The following is a 25,427-nucleotide window of genomic DNA, read 5'->3' on the forward strand; positions in this document are numbered from 1 at the left end:
GGCGTGTCCCTAGGGACCGTATTGCTATAACCGCAACGCCATTGTCGGCAGGAGAGAGTGAGTCTCAAGGAGAGTGTGTTTGGTGGTGGTTTCGTCCAGGTACGGCCTGTGGCCGTCGACCTACGAGGCTTCGAGAAGGTCGGAGTGAAGTCGGCCTATGGCAGATGGAGGGATGACGTCGGGAGTGAGGAAACGAGGTGTGATGGGTCAAAAGCGTTACTGGGAAGAAAATGCAGCACAAAATGGTGTGCTCGGCAGGATGTCGTGGAAAATATGGAGAAATGAACTATCAGGTTTTTAGACCAGCGGAGTACTCAGAGCACGATGAGGTTGTCTAACAGTCTGTGAGATGCAGGAAGAAAGAACAGGGTTCGGAGCGGGATAGGACCACAGGTGCAACCTGGCTCTACAAAAAAAGAGAGGGAGTCAGGGTCAACGGACACTAAACTTGGCTGGCCTTGGCTGCCCTGGCCGATGGCGAATTATTGACGGGGCAAAACGGCGGAAATAAAACCCTTCGACAGTGGAGCTGCAGTAATCGGCGGTGGGCCGTTCCAGTTCTACAATACCCCCCTGGTTTGTTCGTTAGCGCCTGACTTGAAGTGAAGGGTCAACCCCAAGGTCTCGATCTCGACAGCAAAACAGCCATTTTCTCAACGGGGAAAACGCGCGAGTAAGACGGCCATCCTAAGCATTGCTAAGGTGCTCTATTTTTTCGTGTTGAATCATTCCCTATGGCTGTTGAGATGCATCTTTCTTGATCTTAGGACCAGGACCGCTGTCATGAGTCCCGCGCTAACAAACAAACCAGGGTTGTACTGTAAGAGGGGAGCCCGCCTGGGCAGGTTCGTGGTGTTACCTTAGCGCTGAGGTAACCACTAACCACCCACCGCTAGAACAAAGAAACCACCTGCACCAATTGCCTAGCAGCCTCCGCTACATCTCACAAAGGCCCTTTCATGCTAGCAATGTGAGGCATAAGCATGGATGTATTGTATTTAACTTACATTCAAGTTTACGTTTGTTGTCCCGTCGATCCAATAATGTAGAACTGATCTACGGACATCAGGTACCTAGAACCCCACTTCGAGGTTTCGTGGAGGAAAATAGGGGATTAATGGTGGTTGCACTACACAGTACCTTAACGCTAGAACGGAACAGATGTTCACTCGAAAACGGTGCGGCGCGAGACCAGTAAAACGACGGCCTCAATCCTGTAAAACGACTGTGTCAACTCCTACACGCCACAAGTGTCTTTTTACATCAAATTCAACTCTATTTCGATCTAAGCTACTTAGCTCAAAGTCGCCTTTTCTAGGCCTTAGTATACAAGCTTAATTCATTTTCTTTGCAGTACATGCGGGTCTGCTATATTATCTTGAAGTTGGTGCCGACTTCCGAGTACAAAAGCGGGTGTAAAACAAATGGCTTGGCGTGAGCAGAATGTGTGGAAAGTAGTCCGTGCAACAGTCGTTTACAGGATTGAGACCGTCGTTTTACTGGCCTCGGTGCGGCGTTGGACCCTCCATCTTCCCAACTGCTCAATGGCAAGCAAAGCATAGCAGAACGTTTAACTACCGCTGGCTTTCAAAAACCCGGTTATTTTGTTAAGCTAAACACCCGTCAATTGGCTGTAGAACACGGACCATCTTAACAATTTCTTAAAGAATAAGCCCATTTCCCTGCAAAACCTCCAACGCTTATGTACCCTGTCGCTGTTAGTGTATTTCAAAGATGTTGATTGGTTAAAAGAAGACTTAGCAGAACCTCTGATCCTGAACGGTAAGCGTTGGATATCCTGAACGGTAAGCGCTGGATATCCTGAACGGTAAGTGGATATCTTGAACGGTAAGCATTGGATATCCTGAACGGTAAGCATTGAATATTCGAACGGTAAATGTTACTGTAAAATCGGCTATTTGTAGTAGTTGTAGGACGAAGGGTATAGTATAGTATAGTCGGCGGTGGTTTGCTTGAAAAATCAACGGGCGAGCGTTAGCGAGCCAACTCCGCTAGTATAACTTCACAAGACGACTCTAGAACTCTCCATACATGACGTTCATACCATGCATGCAAATGAACTTTGCAGCAGGACTCGAACTTTGTGTAGCCAACTGTGTAAACTACTGCGCAGTGAAACCAGCAATACCTATTGGCCCTACTAGACAGCGCGGATGTCCAGTCCAGCGCATGCCGCGATGATGCAACCTAAAGGTAATGGGCCGAACGCGTTCCTCTTTTCCTCTGTGTTTACATTGACAAGGAAGGGACCTACATACATACCGCTGTTTCCTTGAAAAGGGATAGGTAGCCAACCCCTTCTATCGCAGCAGCATGAGGCCCAATGGTTTCCAGACGTTCCAGTGATTCTCAGAGACACTCCACATGTGGACAGTACAAAAATTACATACATACCTCAGGTACAGTACATACCATACCTGTATCTTGGTGCAGTGTGGTCAAATGTCCACCGCTTCTCAATATTTTGTACTGTACCGCATGGCTTTGATATCTCCTACTTGAGTATCTATGGATGTTTATGATTGGTTGCTAGGTTTGAAGTGCTCTTGGAACACTTGCAGACGAAGTTGTTTCACACCGAGGGCGTCAAGATGCTTCACCGTATTCAGTGTGCATACCTGAGTGTATCTACAATGGGTATTGTACTTGCACTACTGTATATTAATGCGTAAGCTCCTTGTTCAGATGGAGTTCCCTGCAGCCTGCAGGCCAGGCGAGACAGACAGATGGAGCGTCTGACTTGCAGGCGGCTTGCAATCCAACTGTCGAGTGGTATGGAGCCTGTCTATGGATCAGACTGCAGCGAACATTATCTCCCAGGTTGTGAGAGTAGGGGATCCTACTGCTTCTTTCCCCGGCCAGTAAGGAGCGGCAGTGTGTGCATATCTGCTGCGTTGCATACCATAACATATGGATCAGAGAATTGTCGGTGGCTATCTACCAGCTACCTGGCTGCATGCAACGGTGCTGTTGAGGCAAAGCGCTCACCTCACATAATTACGGGCGCACGACCTGTGAAAGACGAGCGAGAGAAGACCGGATGGAAAGCGCCATTTCGAGAGGACCCCACCCACCACCTATGGATGTCCGGTCATATCGAATTTGTCCTGAGGATCTGATTCGTCTTTATTTGTTACCTCTCGCTGCTCCACAGAGTCCACCTAAAAATCCTTGAAATGTTTCCACCGGTTGAGAAGAGACTGCGGCTTGAGTGCGGTTCAGCAGCTGCACATCTTATTAGCCACTGGAGCTCAGCGCATTTCATTCGTAGTGGTCTTTAGTCAGAATCGTCGCATTCGAAGACTTGCCACTCCTCACTGCCTCTTTGAATGCTGATCGTCTGGCTCGAGTCTGGCCAGAACCTGCTAGTTGCGCATGGTTCATATATGCGCTACTCGGGAATGAGTCAAGTGGATTGAGCCCAAAGGGTCCGACATGGCGCAGGCTTATTGAGTGGTCTCTCGTCACTTCGTGTTTTGATGCGTATCAGCAAGTCCCAGCGGCCACAAAGAGGACCCGTACACATCTCATCCAACAAGCTTTTGCCCTGGACAATATCAAGCCGATTTATGGTAGGCATGGCATTGAAACATAGACAAGCCCCTCAAGGCATTGAAACAGACAAGATGACCCCGCAGTTCAAGCATCCAAGAGTGCGGGGGTTTCTACACCCACGGGGCAGGCCGCCGCAGCGTTACCAGACGGGATCGATGAGTCGCTCTGAGGATCCGAGTTTCTTTGTAAGCCAAGTGCCGATCGCTGGCGATCGGATGTGGTTCGAAGGTGAAAGCGAAGGTTCAAAAGTGACTATGATACGGTACGAAGCACACTATGGCGTCGGCCTATGGGGACTTCTTTCCTGGGTGTAGCCGGCAGTCCAGGAGTCCAGGACGCTCATGAGTTCTGACTCTTTGGCCGATTAGCGGAGGTGGGCAAAATGCCGAGATTGCCTGTTGGATGCAGTGCCTCGACGATTACCTATGATTTCACAATCCCTACTAATGTTAGCTTGAAAGTTTCCTCAGAGATCTAATGTATGCACAAGCTAGGGGGGCCATGACACCCTTCAAATGCTTCCATGGCCGGGAGACGGTCGCCGTTTCGGATGCATTGGCACGTGGGATATGCGATTCGCATCTCTTAGCCCGCGCAAACGGGCTTGCGCCATTTGACCCAGGAGCGCCTATGATCCTAAGACCGGAAGCCGAAGCCGCCAGCCAGCCAGCCAGCCATGACATTGACCCTAAACGCTAGGGTACAGTAACTGCCGTATCCTAAGGCCTGCCAGGTGATGCGATGCATCGCATCATGGACGTCCGCAATTTTGTACCCTGAAACCGAGAACTCGTGAACCAGAGGCGATGTTAGTGATTCGTGATCTTCAAAAGACCGACCTCGAAGCTTCCTGTATATTCAGCCAATAACAAGCAATCGAATAGCGAAGGGTCTCGTTAAGACCAGGCCTGGGCTTGGCCCAGACAAGCATCCTTAGAAGCGGTCTGCAAGCCTCCCTTGGACGAGGGATTTAAGCCAGCCATTGATGAGCTGCGCTATGCATCATGAGCAAGCTGCGGATTACAGCGGCTTCAGGGAGCGCGGTGAAGCTGGTGGGAGTTTCTGACCTCTGGCTTCGCAAGGATAGCTGGGAAGGTCAACTCCCCACTTCTGATTCCTATCCAACAAAACGTAGAAATTTATAGGGGACTTCTAGCGTTAATGTAACGGTGATAATTACCAGTACGGAGTACGGGGTATTGAGAAAGGAAAACCTCCAGGTAACATTTGTGACTAACGTACAGTATCCTTGTAAAGCAGCTTACAGTAAATTACCGGTATGTGGTTTGATTCGCTGCCAAGATGTAAGATTCAGGCCTCTACACCTGATTGGCCATGTTCATGACCACCGCACAAACATTCTTCCGCCATCCTTGGCAATCCACCACGGCTAAGCGACTTTGGGCGTGCGGCCGAATCTGCTTCGACGGCGACGAAGAGTAGCCTCGCTGACGCATTGCACTCAATTGAGATCGCGACCACCATGAATTCCCTCCGCATTGCCCGTGCGGCTCTTCGGGCGCGCCCTGCTACCCTGTGCGCCACTGTCCAGCGCAGAGGCTATGCCGAGGCTGTCTCGGACAAGGTGCGATTCTTTGCCGCAAACAGCGAACAGCTTCACACTCAGCTAACATTGCAAGCAGATCAAGCTCAGCTTATCCCTTCCCCACCAGGTACGGCGCATCAATATCTGCAGTGAACCATACAGTATTGCTTCGATGACTTGCCGCGGCCGAGACACGAAAACCAAAAAGCTACCCACACGACGAAGGCCAGGCTCGGGAAAGCTAACTGTTTTACTGCCGCGTCTAGTCGATCTACAGGTCCCACGATGCCGTTCAGGTCAACATCCCTGCTGAGTCTGGCGAAATGGGTGTCCTTGCCAACCACGTCCCGTCGATCGAGCAGCTGAAGCCCGGTGTGGTCGAGATCATGGAGGAGAACGGCAGCACCAAGCGGTTCTTCCGTAAGTCCCGGATGTGGAGCACCGAGCTTTGGAAAGAGATTTGTAGCTAATGCCCAACGGCTTGCAGTTTCTGGGGGCTTTGCCGTTGTTCAGCCCAAGTCGGCCCTGAGCATCAATGCGGTTGAAGGTTTCCCTCTGGAGGATTTCAGCATAGATGCCGTCCGGGCGCAGATTGCCGAGGCCCAGAAGGTTGCCAACGGCAATGGCAGCGAGCAGGACATTGCCGAGGCCAAGATCGAGTTGGAGGTGAGTTTGGCATTATAATATATCCCTGCAACGGCTAACAGCGGTCAGGTCCTGGAGAGTTTGCAGGCTGCCCTGAAATAGATGTGTAAATGCCCTTAAAGTCACCTTGTAGTATACACCGGAAACTCCCCAGCTGAAGAGACGCCACCCCAGGCGATTTCCTTTTGACCGCAGTTTAATGATGCATCCCCTGGCGTGGTTAGCCGGCAATGTCTCTTGTGATATCCAGCTTGATCATCGCTCTGAGGACGTATGTCGCGGAATACTGATAGCTCCTCCGACATGCGTAGTGGTTTCTAGCAGCATATATCTATGGGCCGACATAGTTCTTACAACCCCTGAGATGCTTGGTCTTGCCTCGAAATATGACAACAAGAGAACCCAGGCAGTCTGAGGGTGCCGATAGCGAGACGCTAAGCTGTCTCAGTGCGGTAGCGGCGGGCAGGGCTGGGCTGCCCTGTTTGCTACGGCAGGCCGTCCCAGCCACCGAGCACTTGCAGCTTGGATATTCGTGATGGCTTAAGTCAGATATGGTTGGCTCAGAGGCTGAACTTGGCCAGGAAGGTATGCTCAGGCTAGGAGGGGACCCGATATGCTGACTGATGGGATAATTAGGGGACGTGGCATGTGGCTTAAGGTAGGCTTCGGAAAAGTAGGACCAGCGGTATCAGTATGGGTAGTGTCAACTGCTCTTCACCACATGATGGAGGACATGCTTGACCATCATCGTGGAGAGAATTAGAAGCCATTGGCGGCTAGGTCGCCAATATTCAACTCCTTGTATGCGCAAGGCACGCCCTTCAACGCCGTCCTATTGAAGCACCATCTCACCGAAACGGAGAGACCCAAAACCAAAGAGGCACATACCCAGCAGGACGCCTCAAGAAGTCAGGCGGTCTTTGAAAGCTATATGCCGGTTCACTCCACCGGCACTCAGTCCATGGCCCACCAGGACAATCTCCGGGGCGAGGAAACGCCTGGCTATCTACCTTCAGCATCACACTACCGCTCCTTCCAGACGCCAGCTCTGTATCGGGGAACAGCAGCAAATCCACCACGATTGGCCTTCATAGGGCATCGTTTCCGCAAGCGCCTTGAAGCCCGGCGACAGCACAAATGCCCCTTTTCCCTCCTTGACCAGCCAGCCACAGCACACTACCTCTACCCGGTGCTGATCTTTTGGCTGACGCCAGAGTCCATTGCACAGACCTAGCTCAACGAAGCGCCGAGCAGTCGTCTCGTGGAAGGGAAATGGTCCCTATACGCTTATCTGCAATCGTCATGTCCAACGCCGGGATCTTGCCGTAGATGCCGACATTGGCATCAATCAGTAGCTGTGGCCTTCTTCGCCGTGTCCCGCCACAGAGGCGGCTGAAGCAGCAAAAGCCCTTGGCAGCTCGAACTGTGGGAAGCAAGAGAGGATGGCAACAGCACTTGTTAGTATTGACGGTTTGAAACTCCAGCTGATAGTTTGGATAGGGTGGCAGTCAGTGTTGTGAAGAATGATGATGATGCGGGCAAGCTAAGATCTGGACCCTATTCTGCGTCTGAAGAAAATCCCCAGTCGCTACTCCGTACTACTTGGCCATCAGAGCCATTGTAACCAGGAAGGGGAAAATAGCAAGAGCGGGGTCCTGCGGAAGACGTTTACTAGCAAGGGCGATTAGTGCTGTATGCGCCGAGTAAAACGGGGAACGAGTATCACTTTCAGAGTGAGAATATATATAGCAACTTTCTGCGCTGTTACTAGGGAAACAGGTGGGAGCAGCGAGTGAGAGCGCGAATTGGCACAGTTCGTTCGTCTCTTTTCTCGGAGTCTCGCAGGTTGTGTGCCTGAGACACCTGACACCTGAACGTCGACCAGGTGCCTAGGTGGAAGGACGCGGCGCGGAAGAAATTGAGCCCGAAAATAAAATAAATACCTATTATTGGCGACGAGCTTGGAGGTCAGTATACATCACAGTCGCTGCGATATCAACCACCCGAGATCTGTGCTCCCGGCCACCTAACAACCCCGACAGAGCAACGAGAGGATGGGACGCCATGAGCTGCTGCAGGGTTTCCTTGTAATTCTTTCTGGAGTCAGCCCAGCCCAATGGTGCCAGGCCTTCTTCCTCCTAGCGGCTGGAGGCGTAGGAGCAGTGGCAGCAATGCCCTGTGATGCAAAGACGCTGCTGGTTGATTATGGCGCCCGCAAAGCCCAGAAATATCCAGCTGACGGCAGGCCTCCACCTGCTCACCGTTTACGCCAGGGCCGACTGCTCTCGCTCACCGCTACGCTCACATCCTCGACACAAGTACCACATTCCTGGTTCAACGCCTTCTATGTGGTGTCTGTGGCGTCTTCTGTCTTCTGGCTTGTGCAATACCTTACCGGCGGGTCCATATGGCGTCTGATTGCCTCCAGCCAGGCAGCTTCGGGGGAGCCATCGGCTACCCTGGAGCAGGTTGGGGTGAGTTGGCTTATGCTGTTCCTCCAAGGCGCCAGACGTGTCTTCGAGCATGCATTCATCCTGCAGTCATCCAAATCTACCATGTGGGTTGTTCACTGGCTTCTCGGCCTCCTTTTCTACCTCTTCATTGGGGTATCCATATGGGTCGAAGGATCGGGTAGGGTTTCCATCTGCGTGGTACACCATGAGATCATATCGCTGACCACGGTGCAGCGGCAACCATGGAGGTCACAACCGCTAACAACGACAAAATGGGGGCTCTGTGGAAAACGATGGTCGCGTTGCCGGTTTTTCTGTACGCCTGGATCAACCAGTACAGGTGTCACAAACACCTTGCTGGGTTGAAGAAATATTCATTACCGGAAGCAGGCCTGTTTCGCCACTTCATCTGCGCGCATTATACCTGCGAGTGCCTCCTATACCTCTCGATGACCATCGCCGCGGCTCCACGCGGCGCCTGGTGCAACAGGACGCTCCTGTGTGCCTTGGTTTTCGTCATAGTCAATCTCGGAGTTACGGCATCGGGAACCCGCAAGTGGTATGCCGATAAGTTCGGGGTCGGGTCCGTTGCGAAGAAGTGGAACATGATTCCTTTCATTTTCTGAGCGCTTTCCGATGCGTCAACCGGACCCGACTCACGGCAGCTTGAACATGGGCCCAAGCTTGCTTCCCAGTTTCGAGACCTTCAGAACGTCGCGATATGTCAGGCTGATGCGCGTCTTTCGCTGGTTGAGCCCATCTCGGTAGAGCGACGGCGAGCGCAGCAGGCTCCAGTTAGCGATGGTCTGCTCCGAGATGTTTACGTCGGCTGAGATCGGCTCTATGCCGTGGAGATACTCAGAATAGAGTTCGGCAGTCGTAACCAAGAGACTGCGCGGTTCTTGCAGAATTCTCCATACAGGCTCCGGGTCTAGCGCGCCATCCTCCTTGCTCTTGTAAAGATTGAGGCACAAGCTGGAGCCGAGGCTCACTGTGCAGACGACGGGATGGTACGCGCCGCCGTCCTTGTGCGGCATGATACCTGTGCTTGGGGGATACTCGTTGATAAGGACGTGGTTCGGTCGACCATGGGGGCTCGTGGCAAAGAGATTCGGCTCGTTATCAGATAGCGGGATTGAGAGCAAGCGCGGCACAACGGGCTGCTCTAACCAGTCGGGTAGCGGCCGGGCATCGAGTAACGTGTCTTTGACGAGATCCGACGGCCAGGTTTGGAGCCGTCGATGCGTAAGCTGCCTCCATCTCGCCTTGGGTGCTGTTTCTACCTTTGCGATACAGGGTCAGATGCAGCGGCTAATCCAAGAGATGCGCGCCGAGCTACCTTGTGCAGGATTGCTTGCTCTTCATCTTCACTGATGAAGTCGGCGATATAATAGGCGGCGGGTGGTAGCGCATTTATCCTACTGGCCTCCAGCTTCGCCGGGAGATTGACCTGAGAAGGGTATGAATCCATCGAGACGGTAATTCCGCACCTTGCCCCTATCAGCTGGAAGTGCGACGCAAACGACGCTGTAGCAGAGATGACTGTGGTTAACAAACTGGAAGTTTGCGATCAACCTGGTGTAGTGTGAGTCAGGCAGGTCCTTTGCAGGGGCCTCTGCACACTCCAGGGTCAATGCCAGGAAATGGTGAGGGGCAAGGCTCTGTTGGGGTACCTAATTAGTACTAATTAGAGTTGCACTAGGAAACTGAAAGCCGGCCAAAGAAGCAAACTGGACGACCCGACTAAAACGACGGCCTCAAATGCTAGGACGACGGCCTCCATCATGTCACCCACACCAAATTTTCGCGGTGAACTACATCAAAGGATAAACGCATGAATGCACCCAGTAAAACTTAGCAATTCAAGTATATAGGGTCATGTCAGGTAGAGAGTATACTCCCTTCCCTTTGTGCACCCAACATTTTGCATAGGTGTGTGGTTTAAGTGGGCAATATGGCGTTTGACTGTATGGAGTACGATGGGGAAATTGTAGTTCTCTGCAAATCTTTAGTGTGGGTGACAAGGCCGTTGTCCTAGCATTTGAGGCCGTTGTTTTAGTCGGTTCGAAACTGGAAGCACCTCACCTATATAGGAGAAAGGAGGAGGACCACTGCATTCGGGCTAGAGATTTTGGTGAAACACCTAGGTAGGCATCGATGGCCGGCAGGTCGAAGTCAGACTTGTCAAACAAGCATCCATTCCACAATCCACCACGAACGAAGGTATGTACTGTACGTACATACAATACCTGAAAGGAAACGATCCGAACGGAAACGATGCTGCTGTATGTATGTATAGGACATACAGTGCACTGAATGGGAGGTTGGCAATGAAAAGAATGGATCACGAAAGCATTTTGCTCCGGATGCGGATGGCAACAGGTAACTACCTTAAATTTCGAAGTCGGGAACCACATCAAGTCGGGTTTGAGAGCCTTTTTTACCTTGGGTGAAGGGAAGGCTCTCTTGAAATTGCATCCGCTGGTTGCGACGGAATGCGCACCTACCTAACGTTAGGCTCGCTAGGCCTCTTACGGAGTGGTCCTGCACTGCAGTCCAGGCTCTGAGACCCACCTCACACCCCGGTCCAACGCGCTGGAATACGCACTGCGCCGAGGAATCATGTCGCCTACCGTACTCTTACTGCCCAGCCAATCACCGAGGTGGCGATCAGACTTTTGATCTGGGAATCTCCAGGTTCCCGCCTATCCACGGCTGCCTTCCTCTGGTGCCCTGGCCAACAAATGCACCTCTTCCTGTGGCTCGAAGACCTGTCCCGGCTCCTCGAAAATCACACTCTGTCGCCAAACCAACATTCCACAAATCCCACAGCCATCTCTAACGGCAGCCTGTATCAGTATATCGTTTGAACCAGTCTGCAGGCTTTTCGTCCGGTCTTTCGTGTAACATCCTCTTTTTATTATTTTCTCCCCCGCCCTGCTACGGCACGCCGCTGCGCACCCTCTTCTTCCTGCCAACTTGTCCCCGGGGCGGCTGTGCGTAAGTGAGTCTGTGCCCAGGCTCGCTCTCTCCAGCTAAAACGACTTTCTTCAATCCCCTCGAACATCCGGGTTCGTCAAGCGCACAACTTATTACCTCGACTTGTTCCATCGCTGCACACAATCACATTCCGTCTCGTTCACAATTCTCGGCCTCCCGCAGCGACCAGGATGGTGCAGGACGGTCATTTTTCTCCGAATTAAATGACATGGATGCGCAGAATGCTGCTGAGCCCGCCTTTACGAAGCCTGCTGCTTCTCCCGAGCGGCCTGGCAGCGACACAGATCATCCCAGGCCTTCGTCCGCAACCAAGTCATCGAGCGCCCTGAAACTCGAGCCGGCTTTCAAGGACGGCAGGCTAAGTGTACCGGCTTCGCGCTCGAACGACGACGACGGTACCGCAGACGGAAATTCCGATGCCGAGACAATCGTGCTGCCAGGCAAGGATGGCCACTCACCCTCCAAAGTTCGCAAGGGCATCAAACACGAGGACAAGAGCGATGCAGAAGACACCCCTTCAGTATCGCTCGGTCGCAAGGCCTCTAATCTGAAGCAGGACCGCGAAAGCGAGAGACCCGACCGCAGTGAGAGGCCGGACAAGTCAGCGCCGGTCACTGGCACTGTCTCAAACGATGGAGCAGCTTCTCTTCTCGCCAAGAAGAAGAAGCACTCCGACAAGTCAAAAATAAAGGACGGCTCCAGTGGTCTCAGCTCCGCCCCGACATCACCACCGCAGCCCCAGCGCCGTCGCCGGCCCTCAAACGCACGTTCGGATTCCGAAGCGGCCCATGTAGACTCCAGCCGATCCTCAACTAAGGAAAAGGCTAAATCCGTGGACAAGGTAGTGCCTCATAAGCGCAAAGCGCCACGGCCAGACTCCGAGGATGAAGCAGAGAATCGCAAGGTTCGGCGCCAGCGCACGTCGGGCTCTGGACTGGACGCGTCTCGCAAACAACACCTTCCGGTGAAGTCGCATCATGAGCCGTCATCTCTGGCCCGAGCTGGGTCTACCTCCCCTCACTCCCGGGCCCATCGGCGGAGCATCTCGACGCAGCTGCCTGGGCAGTCTTCCAATGGACTCAGCCAGAAGAAGAAGCGGGTGCCTGCACCGCTCCAGTCGATGGATTATCAGTCTGACGACTCATCTGCCAGCGGCAGCCCATACCCGCGCAGTTCCAAGCTGCGTGGACTGGCGACTCCTGCAACCGCCGAATCCACCATTTCCCCTGCGAAAATGGCACCGCACAAGAAGCATCTGGATGCACACGGCCAGACGTTCCTTGCAAGGGCCTGCGCCAAGGGAGAGTACGAGACGGCGAAACAGAGACTGCAGGAACGTCCCGAAGACATCAATGTAGCCGACTATGCCGGCAACACCCCTCTCCAGATCGCTGCTCTTAATGGGTTTGACGATATCGTGAAACTGCTTGTGGACGCTGGCTGCAATCTCGATTGTGTCAATCATGACAAAGACACCCCTCTGCTCGACGCGGTAGAGAACGGACACCTAGAAGTCGTCAAGATACTGCTCAACGCTGGTGTGAACCCCCGAAAGGCAAACGCATATGGCCAAGAACCCATTGATCGGGTGAACGAGGAGCTGGATCATGCCGATGAGATTAAGCGTGCTCTTCAGGAAGCCAAGCAGAAGATGGGCGAACGAAGGCGAACCTCCGAGGAGCACCACCTGGATCACACCGATGCTCGTTCCTCTCACGGGCCGGAGAGTCCGCGGAGGTCCCCAGGAGCGTCGAGCTCCATCCACGCCGGCGGCGGACGGAGAGCGGGCACAGTGCGCGCCACTAAAACCAGCAATCATCTGCTGTACATGCCCATGGACGACAAAACTCTCCGTCAGGCGGCCGCCCGTGGTGACGAGGAAACTGTTACGCGCATTCTCCAAGTCAGAGAGACTTTTGACGATCCGGAATCCATGGTAGCGGCCGCCCGAGGAGGCCACGATATCGTCATGCAGCTCTTGCTCGCCCTAGGCAGAGCGAATCCCGATCCCTCCCCAATCTCGGATGGAGAGTATTCCACTCCAATGTTAGCTGCTATCGGGCAAGAGAACATCAAGGTAATCAGACTTCTTCTCGATCAAAACGACTTCGATCCTACCCGGCGTTTCAAAGGGGAAACTTACTACGAGATTGCGAGAAGACGGCGCGGTCCGAATTGGATGGACGAAGAGCACATGCTCAAGGATGCATATAACGAGTATAAAAAGACGCATAAAGAGAGCTTTAAAGTCCGATCCCCCGGCAGACGAGACCAAGATCGCGATTCCAGGCGGCGAGTTGATGCAAAGGATGAGCCCTCAACGACCCAAAAGAGGAAAGCTTCAAGCCCTACGCGGGAAGGCAAAAAGCCGGCTTCGTCGAAACTAACTGCCAGCCCCAAGGAAAAGCGTCGGTCAAGCTCACTTGCGGCGCGCCCGGATGACCAGACTTCTCCAAAACGAGGTCCCGGCAGGCCCAAGAAAGAGGACCGTATTCCAGCCATCGCCATTTCTGACCGCGAGGCATCACCTGCTGCAAAGCCCATTGCAAAAGCACAGCGCGCAGAGTCCGATCTCGCTGTGGCGTCTTCCGAGGGGGAGGCGGTCAAACCAAGGCGGAAGCTCGTTTCTGGCCGGGAGTTAAAGGGAGAGCGGGAGAGGCAACGGCGTCCTAGTCTGACTTCTAATGCCTCTACATTGAAGGAACCATCCAGCCCTCGGGAGGAATCCGAGAAGACGCACAAGGCAGAGAAATATCACGACAGGACGAAGGCTCTCAAGAGAGACGAATCTCGTGACAGGCTATCTGTTTCCGGTGAGAGTACAGGCAAGCGGATCAGATCCAGCGAAACTCCTCCTCACCTTGCATCTATGGACAAAGACGGCAACGAAATCTCAGTCAAGAGAAGACGCGTGGATGCCGACGGTAAGGAAAGACGGCCAAAGTCTAGCCAATCCGACGACAGACTTCTTAAAGCACCCACACCTCGGGACCCGAGGCCTCCCTCGGCCTCAACGGGGAGTAGGCTCCCTTCCAAGACCAGAGAGGACGAAGAGCGAAGACCTATGCCAAAATTGAAGAAGGCAGAATCGCTACAACATGGTCGCCGCGAATCAGGCAAATCCGTCTCTTCGGAGAGCAGCATACATGTCAAGTCCGAAGATCCGGATGTCGAGATGCCCGATGCCGCTCCCCTTGCAAAGGATGCCTCAGACTCTCGGTCCTCTGCACAAAAGGAGAAAGAGGAAGAGGAGAAAAGAAGGCGGGCTGAACTCGAGGCCGAGGCGAAGGAGGCGAAGAGAAAAGAAGAAGAAAGGCTGCGTCGAGAAAAAGAGCAGAAAGAAAAAGAGCGTCTTCGGCTTGAAGAAGCTAAGCGACTTGCAGAGGCGGAGGCTCGGCGGGAAGAAGAGGAGGCTCAACAGCGGAGAGAGGAAGAAGAGCGGAAACGACGCGATGAGGAAGAAGAGCGGAGGCGACGAGAGGAAGAGGAACGGCGTCGTTTGCAGGAGGAGGAGAGGAAGAAGAGGGTGGAAGAGGAGGAGAGGAGGAGAGAGGAAGAGGAGCGAAAGCGAAAAGAGGAGGAGGAGCGAAAGCGAAAGGAGGAGGAGGAGCGGAAGAGGCGAGAAGAGGAAGAACGAAAGAAGCGAGAGGAGGAAGAACGACTTGAGCGGGAACGCCTTGAGCGTGAAGCCGCTGAAGAAGCACGGCGGAAACGCGAGGAGGAGGAGCGGAGGGAGCAGGAACGTAAAGAGCGCGCACTTAGGGAGGAGATGGAGCGCCGTCGAGCGGCCAGAGAGGCTGAACGTGCGGCCAGAGAGGCCGATATGCGGCGGACTCGTCTGGAGCAGGAACGGGCTCGCCTGGCCAAACTCCCTCCCCTCTTGCGTTGGCTTGATGGCTCTCTCAACCCAAAGACCCCAGAGGTGGCGGAAAAGTTCAGCATGATGCAGGGAGTTCGATATGACTGCATCTGCCCAGAGGCGACCGGCACCCCGGCCGGCAGAGAGCAGTGGTTGCTCAACACGCAAGTTGCCCTCCTCCTGGGAGAGAAGGATTTGAGCCTATCGCGATGTGTGTTCCCTCGCCTGCGCTCAGGCCCCGAACCAAGCTAACATGGAGAAACAGACACGACTTTCTGGCCACGCAAACCCGCATCAGCTGTTGCAAAGCGAGTCATCTGGCGGCTAGAGTCAGACCGATATGCGCTGACAACCCCGAGTCTCTACGAGCTCGGTGAGCAGCTCCCAGAATACTACGGAGGGAACGAGCCGCGGCAGATGAGCTATCGAATGCTCGAGCGACTCCGGGCAGAGGCGTGGGAGAAGTTTGCTGCGATGGACATGTTCTTTGTCAGGGTAAGATGAGTCTACCTGTGCTTGATGCTGTGTGTCCTGACAGACTTCTAGGCTTCCGATTTTATGGACCTTGTCCCAACCACGCATCACCTCCGCCACGTGAAACTCACCATGGCATACTGCGAGCTTCCGGAAGACGGAGTGCAGCCCATAAGCTGGACACCGCACCAGAAGTGGAAGAGCGACCCAGAAGTCAACGACCTCCACGGGTTTGCACCAAGCAATAAGCACTTCATTAACGGCGAACTGGTATCAGAAGACAAGCCCAGTCTCAGGCAAGCCAGTTCATCACCTTTCCGCCGACAACGAGTCCCGCGTCGTGGGTTCGTCGCGATCCCGCGGGACAATCCGGCATACGGCAGGCTCTGCAAGGAGCAGGGGCTCAACGGCCGAGTGACCGATGCTGAGTCGCAAGTCGTGCCAAACGGCGTGCGGTCGTCTCCCACGAGTGTCTCCTCCCATATGGCAGTGGCAGCGGCCGACGGTCCGGACTCACCAAGGCTAAATACGACAGCAATGACCAACGGAACCAGCAACCAGCCGATTTCACCCTCTTCCGAGTCAGGCCCGGCACAGGCCCGACCATTGGTCAATGGGATCCACGGCACGCTCAATAGCAGCAGTGACTAGCTAGGCCCTGCAACAACGGGTCTGACTGCGGTCAAAGACAATATGGTTGCCATTCCCAAAATCAAGAAAATCTATCTCTCATTTGTTTCGAAGAGCAAGGCCGGAAACATGGATAGATCGGGGTGCCTTCTGCGATCTAAACCTGCGAGAAATCAACTGGGACTCTGCATTGGGCCGCCATCCGCAGCCGACGCATCAGAGAAAGAGATGGAGTCACAAGCGAACAGCGGGCGCCAGGGGGCTTGAATTTTTCGTCTATGAGCGCTCGCATTCCGGAGACTTGCCTTGACGGCTTTGCAGTAGATGTAGCTTCATGGGTAAAGAGTACACACAGTGTTCATGTCACAGCATGTTTGGGTTTTGTTCCCCTGGAAGGGCGAGTCTGTGGGGCTAAGTGGTGGCCATTGGAACCGGTGTTGGGAGGAGGAGTTTGGGGTTCGTGTGGGCGGCTTAGGGTCGAGAGCGCCAACTGTACTGTATATAACCAACGAGGCATTGCATGAACATTGTGAACGAATGTCATGACGGCAATTCAGACTTGCGAGACAAATCCATGTTGAGCCCCTTATAGTCCGAGATGAGTTCGCTGTATTTAATGTCGGGTTGGCGCAGACTCAAGTGATTTGGGTGTTGCCCCCGCTGTGACTTTGAGAAAGAATGGCTGAAGCACCAAACTCGCCCGTCCGCCTAACATTGGGTCTTGGCACGGCCGCCACTTCAAGTTTTGCCCCACCATCAAAATTCCCACATCGACTTCCACATCGACACCGACATCGACAGCAGCTCAACGCTATCGCCGAAGCCCGCTAGATACCATTGCCGCTTGCACCAAACTCGAGACTGCTCGAGACTGGAATCTCACATCGGAGAGATCGGCCACGCACGACACAAAGCAGCACTTGACACGTAGAAATCATGGCGACCACGGTGGACAAGGTGCGTCTATCTCGACAAGGCGACCACGACCCATTAACTAACCATATCTGCGCGCATTCAACAGATCAAGGAAATCGAGGCCGAAGTACGTTGGCCGAGCTGCCAATCCCCCTCCCCCAGCGGCCCCTACTCCCCGTTCGTTAGCATGGATCTAACCAGCCCTTCTGTTCAAACAGATGGCCCGAACGCAAAAGAACAAGGCCACCTCGTACCATCTCGGCCAGCTTAAAGCCAAGCTCGCCAAGTTGAAGCGCGAGCTTCTCACGCCGTCGGGCGGCGGCGGCGGTGGCGGGGCGGGCTTCGACGTGGCCCGGACGGGCGTCGCGAGTATCGGCTTCATCGGCTTCCCCTCGGTCGGCAAGTCGACGCTCATGTCGCGCCTGACGGGCCAGCACTCCGAGGCGGCGGCCTACGAGTTCACCACGCTGACCAGCGTGCCGGGTCAGGTCAAGTACAACGGCGCGGCGCTGCAGATGATCGACCTGCCGGGAATCATCGAGGGCGCCAAGGACGGCAGGGGTCGGGGTAGGCAGGTCATTGCCGTGGCCAAAACGTGCCACCTGATTTTCATCGTGCTTGACGTCAACAAGCCTCTGACGGATAAGAGGATCATTGAGGCCGAGTTGGAAGGGTTTGGCATCAGGATCAACAAGGAGCCGCCCAACATCACCTTCAGGAAGAAGGATAAGGGCGGATTGAATATCACGAGCACGGTGCCGTTGACGCATATCGACCATGATGAGATCAAGGCGGTTATGAGCGAGTGAGTATCTCCCAGGCCTTCTCCTATTTGCCTGCAGCGGCTGTTGACGCGGATGGAAACACAGGTACAAGATTAGTTCGGCGGATATCGCTATCCGGTGCGATGCCACCATCGATGACTTGATTGACGTTCTGGAAGCGAAGAGCCGCAGCTACATACCCGTCATTTACGTTCTCAACAAGATTGACAGCATCAGCATCGAGGAGCTTGATCTGCTCTATCGTATCCCCAACTCGGTACCCATCAGCTCGGAACACGGGTGGAACATTGATGAGTTGATGGAGGCCATGTTAGTTTTGGTTCCCCTGCGTTTCCGTTTGACTTGGCCGAGATCTGACTTGCGGGTAGGTGGGAGAAGCTGAACTTGGTGCGTGTTTACACCAAGCCCAAGGGCAAGATGCCGGATTATGAATCACCGGTCGTGCTACGTTCGACAAGGTGCACTGTTGAAGATTTTGTAAGTGCCGAGTTTGGTATGGCTTCTGCGGAACCAGCAGCTAACGGGCATGAACCACGGCTAGTGTAATGCTATCCATCGGAGTATTGTTGAACAGTTCAAGACTGCTATCGTCTACGGCAAGTCGGTCAAGCACCAACCGCAGCGTGTGGGGCTCTCTCATGAATTGGCCGATGAAGACATAGGTAAGTGGCTCTTGCTCAAAGTACCGTGATTGAAGCCCTGCAACTCGGGATGCTGACCCGCTTGCCTCAGTCACAATTGTCAAGCGGTAAATTCGGGTTCACAAGCAGGCCAAGTTGGCTGGTGAGGTTGGGAAGTACTCGCTGCACGACACCTGCCGAGCCGACCCGGCCCACGCCCCGCCAGGCCGCTCTGCGCCATGAGCGATATGAGCGGGCCCAGCGGCATCCAGTCGACTCCAGAGACCAGACCGGCCATTGATGGCCAAGGGGCAAAAATTGTCTCCCTCACTGACACCGATCAGGGGAAACATTGCCGTGATGAACGCCCGAGCCGGATGGACTTTGGAGTCGATTGAGAACAGCCCCGCCACTTCCCAGAAAGGGGGAACAGAAGGAAGACTATGAACGAGTTGACGTTGTCCAGAAGTGATGGAACGTTTTGATGATGATCATGATTGTCACCTTGGAGTTTAGCATGGCATCTAGATACCGAGCTCGGCATAGCAGCGGTTATAAGGAGCACTCGGGAGAGTAGGGATGGTGTTTACATGTCCTCGTACTGTGGTGTCCATGTAGCTGTATGTTTAGTGGATGCTCCCTGTTGCGCAGGGTATCTGTGTGTATGCAGCAGAGTAATTCGAGCTCTGGTTGCTTGTCTCAGCTGGCCTTCGTTTGTTTCATCTAACTTAGGGATGACGCCTCAGAGCCTCGCACGCCTGAGCCAAACGACACGGACTGCCTACATAGATGTGCTGCATAGGAGTGAGGGAGACGCCGCTCCATTCCAAGACGTTACATGCCGCTGCGTCGGCCCAAGTCATCTGCCGGCAGGCTGGTGTAACTTGGTGGTAAGGCTGTGGAAAGCCGCAAGGGTCGGCCGAATTGTTGGTTTTTTTCCGCATTGCAACATGTAACTAGATAGGCGCTTAAAGAAGACGTTTGTGTAAGGTAAATAGTGTGGTGTGATGTAGTTCCCCTATCCGACCCGGTCTGTCTGGCTCGGCCTGGCCGGCTTTCCATACATACATACTCTGTACATACCTAACTCCTCCCACGTCGGCCCCGGGGCTCAAGTTGGCCTCCGCAGTAGGCCGGGCGTTATGTATGATGGCCCCCCAGCGCGCTTGTGAAATGTGATACAAGGCTATGGGAGGGCAGCAAGGAGGCGGCCGGCAAGTTAGTGTACTACCTGCACGAGTACCGAGTATACAAGTGATTTGAAGCAAAGTTCTCAGCCTTGCGTACAGACCTCGTGCTTGGGCGTAACGTTATACGATAAACTGAATTTCGGTAACATTATTTGAGGGTCGCGGGCCAGAACTCTGCATCCTGCAGCCCTGTTGAGCTTGCTCTCTGCAGCATAGAGAGTTGAGACGAAGAAAGTTGGCCCTAAACCTCTCGATTGCTTTGACAGATAACGGTAAGGTAAGGTAAGGTAAGGTACCCAAGCTACAGTATCCCTATGTTCTCTGCATGACGCTAGGGCCAAGCGGGAGTTGATCTTGGGGCCAACATCCAGAAATACACGACTGAGTTTTACAGTAGGACGGAATATGTATGCAATCAACACCCATCCAACACACGCTGGTGGTCCCTTGCGTGGCTGCATGCTGCGGTACTGCTGCTGCGCGACGGGACGGCAATAACTTGCACCAACCAACTCCAGACAGAGCCTGGACTGTGAGCCTCCTCTTGATTAACGATGTAGCGTTGATTACAGGTATGTACGAACGGCGATAAGAAGGTGTAAGGGACGGCGTCGCACCCGGTTCAAGCGACGGGAGGAATGAATGATCTGCGGAGCGGAGCAAAGCGCGCTATTTTCCTGACCTCTTGCTACTCCGTAATATGAAGATGCAGCTACGGTTTGCTGGATGAGGAATTCCTTAGTAACTTCAACGCTAACCCTACTTCATCGCTAGAAGAGGGAGGCTGCGCCGCCATGCTATACCTAACGTTACGGGCATCTATCCCACCCCACCTTCACTGGGCTTGTCATCACCAAGTTGGTCCGTTTCGCCAAGTCTCCCTTTGCCGCCGAGCCCCCACCCGTCTTTGCTTACAGATGGATCTCAAGCTTCTGAGCTAAGTTAGAGAACACTTGCAACAGCAACCATCAAGTCCTGCAAGGTTGGAGGTTGCCAGTGCGGCCGACGACGTCGTTGCCCGTTGGTTCCATGCTTTTTATTGTATCGGTTATCAGCTTTTAGTTGCATACCGAGTAGACTTCGTGTGGTGGCTGTTGGTTTAGTTGTCCATCGGAGTTTGACCGGAGATGAGGGCAACGAAGCTCCGGAAGCTGCATTCCTCGGCTATAGTCTACACGTGTGTAGACAAAAAGGGGGAGAAACAATGGGCAGAAAGAAGATGCAACACGATCAGCGCAGTCCTCGAGCATTAACGGTATTCCTTCCTTGTGGTCAGCCTGTGTTGCCCCTTGCACGATGCAACCCACACTCGTTACTCGCGGTGCGCCCAGAAAGGAAAACAGGGGGTTTCCGAAAACGGGATCGAGGCTGCAAGATGCAACAGCGGGCTCAAAATGGCCTGTTGGTGGGGGCAAGAGAGGAGAACAATTACGTCTTGTCTGATCCCCTCTCCGTTTTCTGCCCTCCTCCCGTCCTCCCCGTCCGTCGTCGTGCAAACGCCCTCGCTACGAATGTGGACCAAGATCTTGCCCAGGCCGTGGATCGTGACAACCACAGGACGTAGCCTTTTGCGGGGCTAGGTAGCTAAGGTCCCTGATCGCGGGTGCTTTTTCGCTACCACGGAGCCATTGATCCTTTGGCAGAGGTATTTTCGCATCCTGCTGCCGTCAATTGGCTCTTTTTGCAGATGATCAAGACTGTTGACCAGCAAATAAAAGACATGACCCGATCATGTGGATTCTCTTGTCGAGAGCAGCTGCTGCTTCACGGCCTTCTCACTCGCTCACCACGGGGAGGTCGGGATCTCGGCGGTTTCTCGTACTCCTCCGCCTGTGCCGTTCATATGCAAGGTTGTTGCTTTAATAGATCCCGTGTTGATTTGTGGAACGCAGCCAGGGTTACTGTTGATGCATCGTGTCCATTGAGCCATCATCTTGGCTGGTGGATGGCTACTCCGGAGACATCGAAGAATTAACGAGCCATCAGCCAGTGAGAAGCTCGGCCGGCCTCGCGCTTGGACCTGGGTCTTTGGGAGGACAAACCATTTTTCGCCCAATGAAGGAAAACAGGAACCGGATATTATACCCAATGACAGTCTCGTCCTGCCTTTCGCCTATGCCGTTGGACGACCACGATTCCCGCAGCTGCTGCAGCCCTTCTTGTGAGAGAGTAGGCTGCGTGAAAAGGGACACCCTCGTGGCAACCCTAGTAAAACCACCGATGGCAGTGTAACCCAGATATCTTGGATGATCGCACTGGAACCCGGCAACCTTTGTTGCGGTCGGGGAAGTGATCTCAACAGAGAACCTCTTGTGTTGACCGTCGTTGGAGCGGCCAGACGGCCAGGAGGCATAGTCAGCTGTGTCAATCCCGCCAGGTTACCGGCATCCGTACTAGCAGTGCTTTGCTTATGACGCATGACAGATCTTCTTTGCAGCTCCTCGCATTGTCCACAGCCGCTCTGGATCCTGGATGTCGTAAGAAAGCTCGTGTGTACGAGTTGGCCATCTCGAAAGAGGCTGCAGGTCGAGGCTATGCCAAGTTGATCGTCGAATGAGGCTGAAAGAAAAATACGATGCAAGTGAGGTTATAAAAGGCGGATCGGTTTTGTAGTTCGGCGATGTCGGATGGCATGCGCCGGAGCTGTCGTCAAGGCTTGAGATACCTTATTAGCGTCAAGGCGGGGCCTCGATAGGCAACCCCCTACTCTGCAGTACATACCCGAGATACCTTAGTAACGTTGGTAATGTTAGTGTATCACTGCGCATGTACCGGTTATCGATCCGGACAGTCCCGCCGCTGTCTCGGACAAGAAGCACGCCAGCCGACGGCTGAACTCCCAACGTGAGCAGCTCGCTGAAGATATTCCTCTCTGGTGTGGCCTGGAGTCAACGGCAATGGTCTTTTCCTGATCTCTGCGCATCGTTATCACATCCAATTCTGCGGATATAGAGTACATACGGATTACCGAATATAGCCCCGGCCGATCGCATTGATTAGCTACTTTATCACGACTAGGTAGAAACGGTCTCTCGGCCTGTGAGGTTTCCCGCCATGGATGCTCCTTGTTCCCCAGAGGATCGCGGGCCAAGTAAGCGACCAGGCTTGAGCCCAGACACACCCATGTGGGGTCCCGTCGCGGACCTGCCCGAGCGTCAGGGCAAGTGCGGTCGAGTCGTTAGGTACAGTACCTGTACTGTACTGTACTGTGACTGTACGAAGTGCAGAACTTAGCCTAGGCAGGCTCTCTTGTTCATCAGGATGGCTGAGATTCGCAAACTGCGCGGGTACGTTACCTATGGCATGCGTGCGAGACAAGGTTGCTGTGCGAGGTACCTTACCCTTTGGTTATTGTGGACGTGTGTAACTTCCAAGTTTGTCAGAAAGGTTGGCCGGATTCCCGGGAAGAGACAGTGCATTTGCTTTGCCATTGCCGATCTGGGAGGAACGGCTCTCGGGCCACTTTCTGATTTGGCGACTCTGCAACTGTCCGTTTCTGCCGTACCGAGAGGTGATTCTCTTGGTTTACACAGTAACTACCTGGTGAGAGGCGCCTCTTTCCTCAGCCTACCGTATGTTTCTCACTATACCAACGTTCTTCTGTTGTTGGAGGGCAGGCAAGTGGTAGCCCACCCGTAAAGATGGGAATTCCAAGGACACATTCACATCAGCCTTGCGACGTCCACCGCTACGACAGCCATGATGAAGATCGGTGTTCTGTCCCTGCGTTCTCTTGAGTAGAATCGTAACCTGGAATTCTAGGGAGTACTTAGTGGCACCTACTGTGACTTGAGCTCCAAGGGGAAAAGCTGTCCGTCAGCCACCGCGTTTCGCCAAAGGCGTGCTAGCGGCGTTAGCCAAGCCTGAGATTTTCCTTTTTTGCTCGCACCCCGCTACATTATCAATACAGTATTGTACTGATCTGACGGAGGTATTTCAAGAAAAAGAATGCAAATGACAATACGTACATGAGGTACGGTACAATACTGTACTGTACATACCAAGTAGTACAGTACGTACCACTTCCTTCGCGTTACGTTTTTCACTGTCAAGGCAGGCAGGCAGAACGGCAGCATGGGAGCTCCTGCCACACAGCAACGCTGCAGTAATTAGCAGTGAGCAGGGACTGCTCGGTTCCTGCCTCTGTTCCATCCTCCCGTATGTGGTGTAGACTGCTCATTCCTCCTTCTGGGTGCTCGTCCAGTGTGGCCTCAACTTTCCCCTTTTGAAGCGCCAGTCCCTCCAGCTCCCGTGAGGCGACGCTTCATTGCTCCAACCCGGGGCGTACCTTTCTCACCCAAGTTAGGTTATGTAACTACCTTATCCACCAGAGCTCCATTGGCGGCACCTCACCTCAACCATTCCCATCTCCACAACCTGACCCCGGGCCCTAGGTAGGTTGTCTTCACGCACCCACCTCAGGTGTCCCCACCCCGAGCCCGCCCTCTTCCTCCTTCCTGGACGACCACCCCCCCCCCCCCCCCCCCCCCCCCCCCCCCCCCCCCCCCCCCCCCCCCCCCCCCCCGGTACCCTGACCCATGGCCGGTGTTTCGTTGCTCTCTCCGTCCACCTTGCGCCCTGTGCTTTTCCCTTCCCCGGTCATCACTAACCAACCCTGGACGTCCCCCCTGCCGGGAGATATGAGCGAAGTGCATAGCATACATATGCCGCCCGAGCCACAGCCCTCCACCAAATGCCAGCTGCTCTGCACGTCGACTTATCTCGTCCCAGTGCCAGAGACCGGACTGCATTTGCGGCGCTAGTTCTGCATCTGGCTGCCGTACTACTACTGGTACGCACAGTAGATCGCTCTCTTGTTTGCTGCTTCTGCTCCCCAGGATCAAACCTACACATTCCTTACTTAGGTTACCCGCCGTTGAAGCTGGCCCGCCGCCCGCCTACCTATCTCTCGGCCCTGGTCTAGGTCCAACTTCGGTGCTGGTTCTATGTCGTCGACATCGACCAGACGCCCTTCGGTCTGCGCTCTGCTTTGGGGACCTCCTGCGAATCAGGCAAGCCCCCCACAGCAAACAAAGCAGTACGCGAAGCCATAGCCCTTCCCGTCTTCCTGTTGCTGCTGGGTCGAGGGCGGGTATCGCTTGCTGCTCGAGCCGAGCTTCTCCACCAAGTACAATTATTACTGCGAGGCTAGCGACGGGACTTGGAGGAGAGCAGCAAGTCACCCACCGGTCGCATCAGCCACCCGTCGCCCTTCTCCTTCAGAACAGTTCGTGCTTGCTCCCTGCATGGAACGGACGCCTCGACAAGAGCGGCTACCGTTTATCTCGCAACGCGGCTCGCTTCGGTGCTCCCTTCTCCAACGGGTCCCTATCCCGCTGAATTCCCCGGCCCTGCGCTCTCGATCCGCCCTCTCCCGAGTCACCAAGTGACTTGCCGAGCCGACTTGTCCCCCAAACGCTTCTGCAGCGGGGACATACTGTGCTACACCGCACTCGGGAGATTCCCGCAACCTGTAACCTTCTCGACGGCTAGACCGCTGCAAGTCCGATCCAGGAACCAATTGCGGTCCCGCACCCCCCGTATCATGCATGCCGTCTCCTGAAAGCGTCTTGCCCATCCCTTCCGGTCCGTTGATCCCCACACCTGCTTGACCCCCCAGTGTGGCCCCTCAATCTCAGTGGGCACCTCGCAGCACCAATCCCACCGCCTCTGAGACGACTTCAGTCCCGCCGTGCCAGCCAGTGCTCTCTGCCTCCCTCTATCTGCTCGCCGC

The 25,427-nt window shown here is 54.2% G+C and overlaps 6 protein-coding genes across 6 annotated transcripts; 5 read left to right on the plus strand and 1 right to left on the minus strand.

The window, feature by feature from the left end:
- Positions 1–5,059: 5,059 nt before the first annotated feature.
- N656DRAFT_705933 (epsilon subunit of F1F0-ATP synthase N-terminal domain-containing protein) lies at positions 5,060–5,869 on the plus strand (the record flags this gene model as incomplete). The annotated part of the gene is made up of 5 exons (XM_064811312.1): positions 5,060–5,161; positions 5,220–5,249; positions 5,389–5,542; positions 5,610–5,788; positions 5,837–5,869. The coding sequence occupies 5 exons, from the start codon at positions 5,060–5,062 to the stop codon at positions 5,867–5,869; spliced, it is 498 nt and encodes a 165-aa protein (XP_064671596.1).
- A 1,542-nt stretch (positions 5,870–7,411) lies between these two features.
- N656DRAFT_565800 (uncharacterized protein) lies at positions 7,412–8,861 on the plus strand. The gene is made up of 2 exons (XM_064810114.1): positions 7,412–8,398; positions 8,455–8,861. Exons 1-2 carry the CDS (start codon positions 7,822–7,824, stop codon positions 8,844–8,846), a joined length of 969 nt encoding a protein of 322 aa, XP_064671597.1. The 5' UTR covers positions 7,412–7,821; the 3' UTR covers positions 8,847–8,861.
- A 15-nt stretch (positions 8,862–8,876) lies between these two features.
- N656DRAFT_796546 (uncharacterized protein) lies at positions 8,877–9,691 on the minus strand (the record flags this gene model as incomplete). Its single annotated transcript, XM_064817539.1, has 2 exons — positions 8,877–9,503; positions 9,560–9,691. 2 exons carry the CDS (start codon positions 9,689–9,691, stop codon positions 8,877–8,879), a joined length of 759 nt encoding a protein of 252 aa, XP_064671598.1.
- Positions 9,692–11,245: 1,554 nt separating this feature from the next.
- N656DRAFT_566048 (uncharacterized protein) lies at positions 11,246–16,333 on the plus strand. The gene is made up of 4 exons (XM_064810115.1): positions 11,246–13,552; positions 13,628–15,290; positions 15,345–15,574; positions 15,626–16,333. The coding sequence occupies exons 1-4, from the start codon at positions 11,429–11,431 to the stop codon at positions 16,202–16,204; spliced, it is 4,596 nt and encodes a 1,531-aa protein (XP_064671599.1). The 5' UTR covers positions 11,246–11,428; the 3' UTR covers positions 16,205–16,333.
- A 592-nt stretch (positions 16,334–16,925) lies between these two features.
- Positions 16,926–18,610, plus strand: N656DRAFT_566071 (P-loop containing nucleoside triphosphate hydrolase protein). Its single transcript, XM_064810116.1, has 5 exons — positions 16,926–17,140; positions 17,205–17,903; positions 17,968–18,192; positions 18,252–18,360; positions 18,425–18,610. Exons 2-5 carry the CDS (start codon positions 17,317–17,319, stop codon positions 18,572–18,574), a joined length of 1,071 nt encoding a protein of 356 aa, XP_064671600.1. The 5' UTR covers positions 16,926–17,140; positions 17,205–17,316; the 3' UTR covers positions 18,575–18,610.
- Positions 18,611–19,892: 1,282 nt separating this feature from the next.
- On the plus strand, positions 19,893–21,532 carry N656DRAFT_566177 (uncharacterized protein). The gene is made up of 3 exons (XM_064810117.1): positions 19,893–20,265; positions 20,468–20,554; positions 20,656–21,532. The coding sequence occupies exons 1-3, from the start codon at positions 20,103–20,105 to the stop codon at positions 21,255–21,257; spliced, it is 852 nt and encodes a 283-aa protein (XP_064671601.1). The 5' UTR covers positions 19,893–20,102; the 3' UTR covers positions 21,258–21,532.
- The last annotated feature ends 3,895 nt before the right edge of the window (positions 21,533–25,427 follow it).

This window comes from Canariomyces notabilis, assembly GCF_033297395.1.
Source record: "Canariomyces notabilis strain CBS 508.74 unplaced genomic scaffold N656scaffold_6, whole genome shotgun sequence".
NCBI classification, from domain to species: Eukaryota; Fungi; Ascomycota; class Sordariomycetes; order Sordariales; family Chaetomiaceae; genus Canariomyces; species Canariomyces notabilis.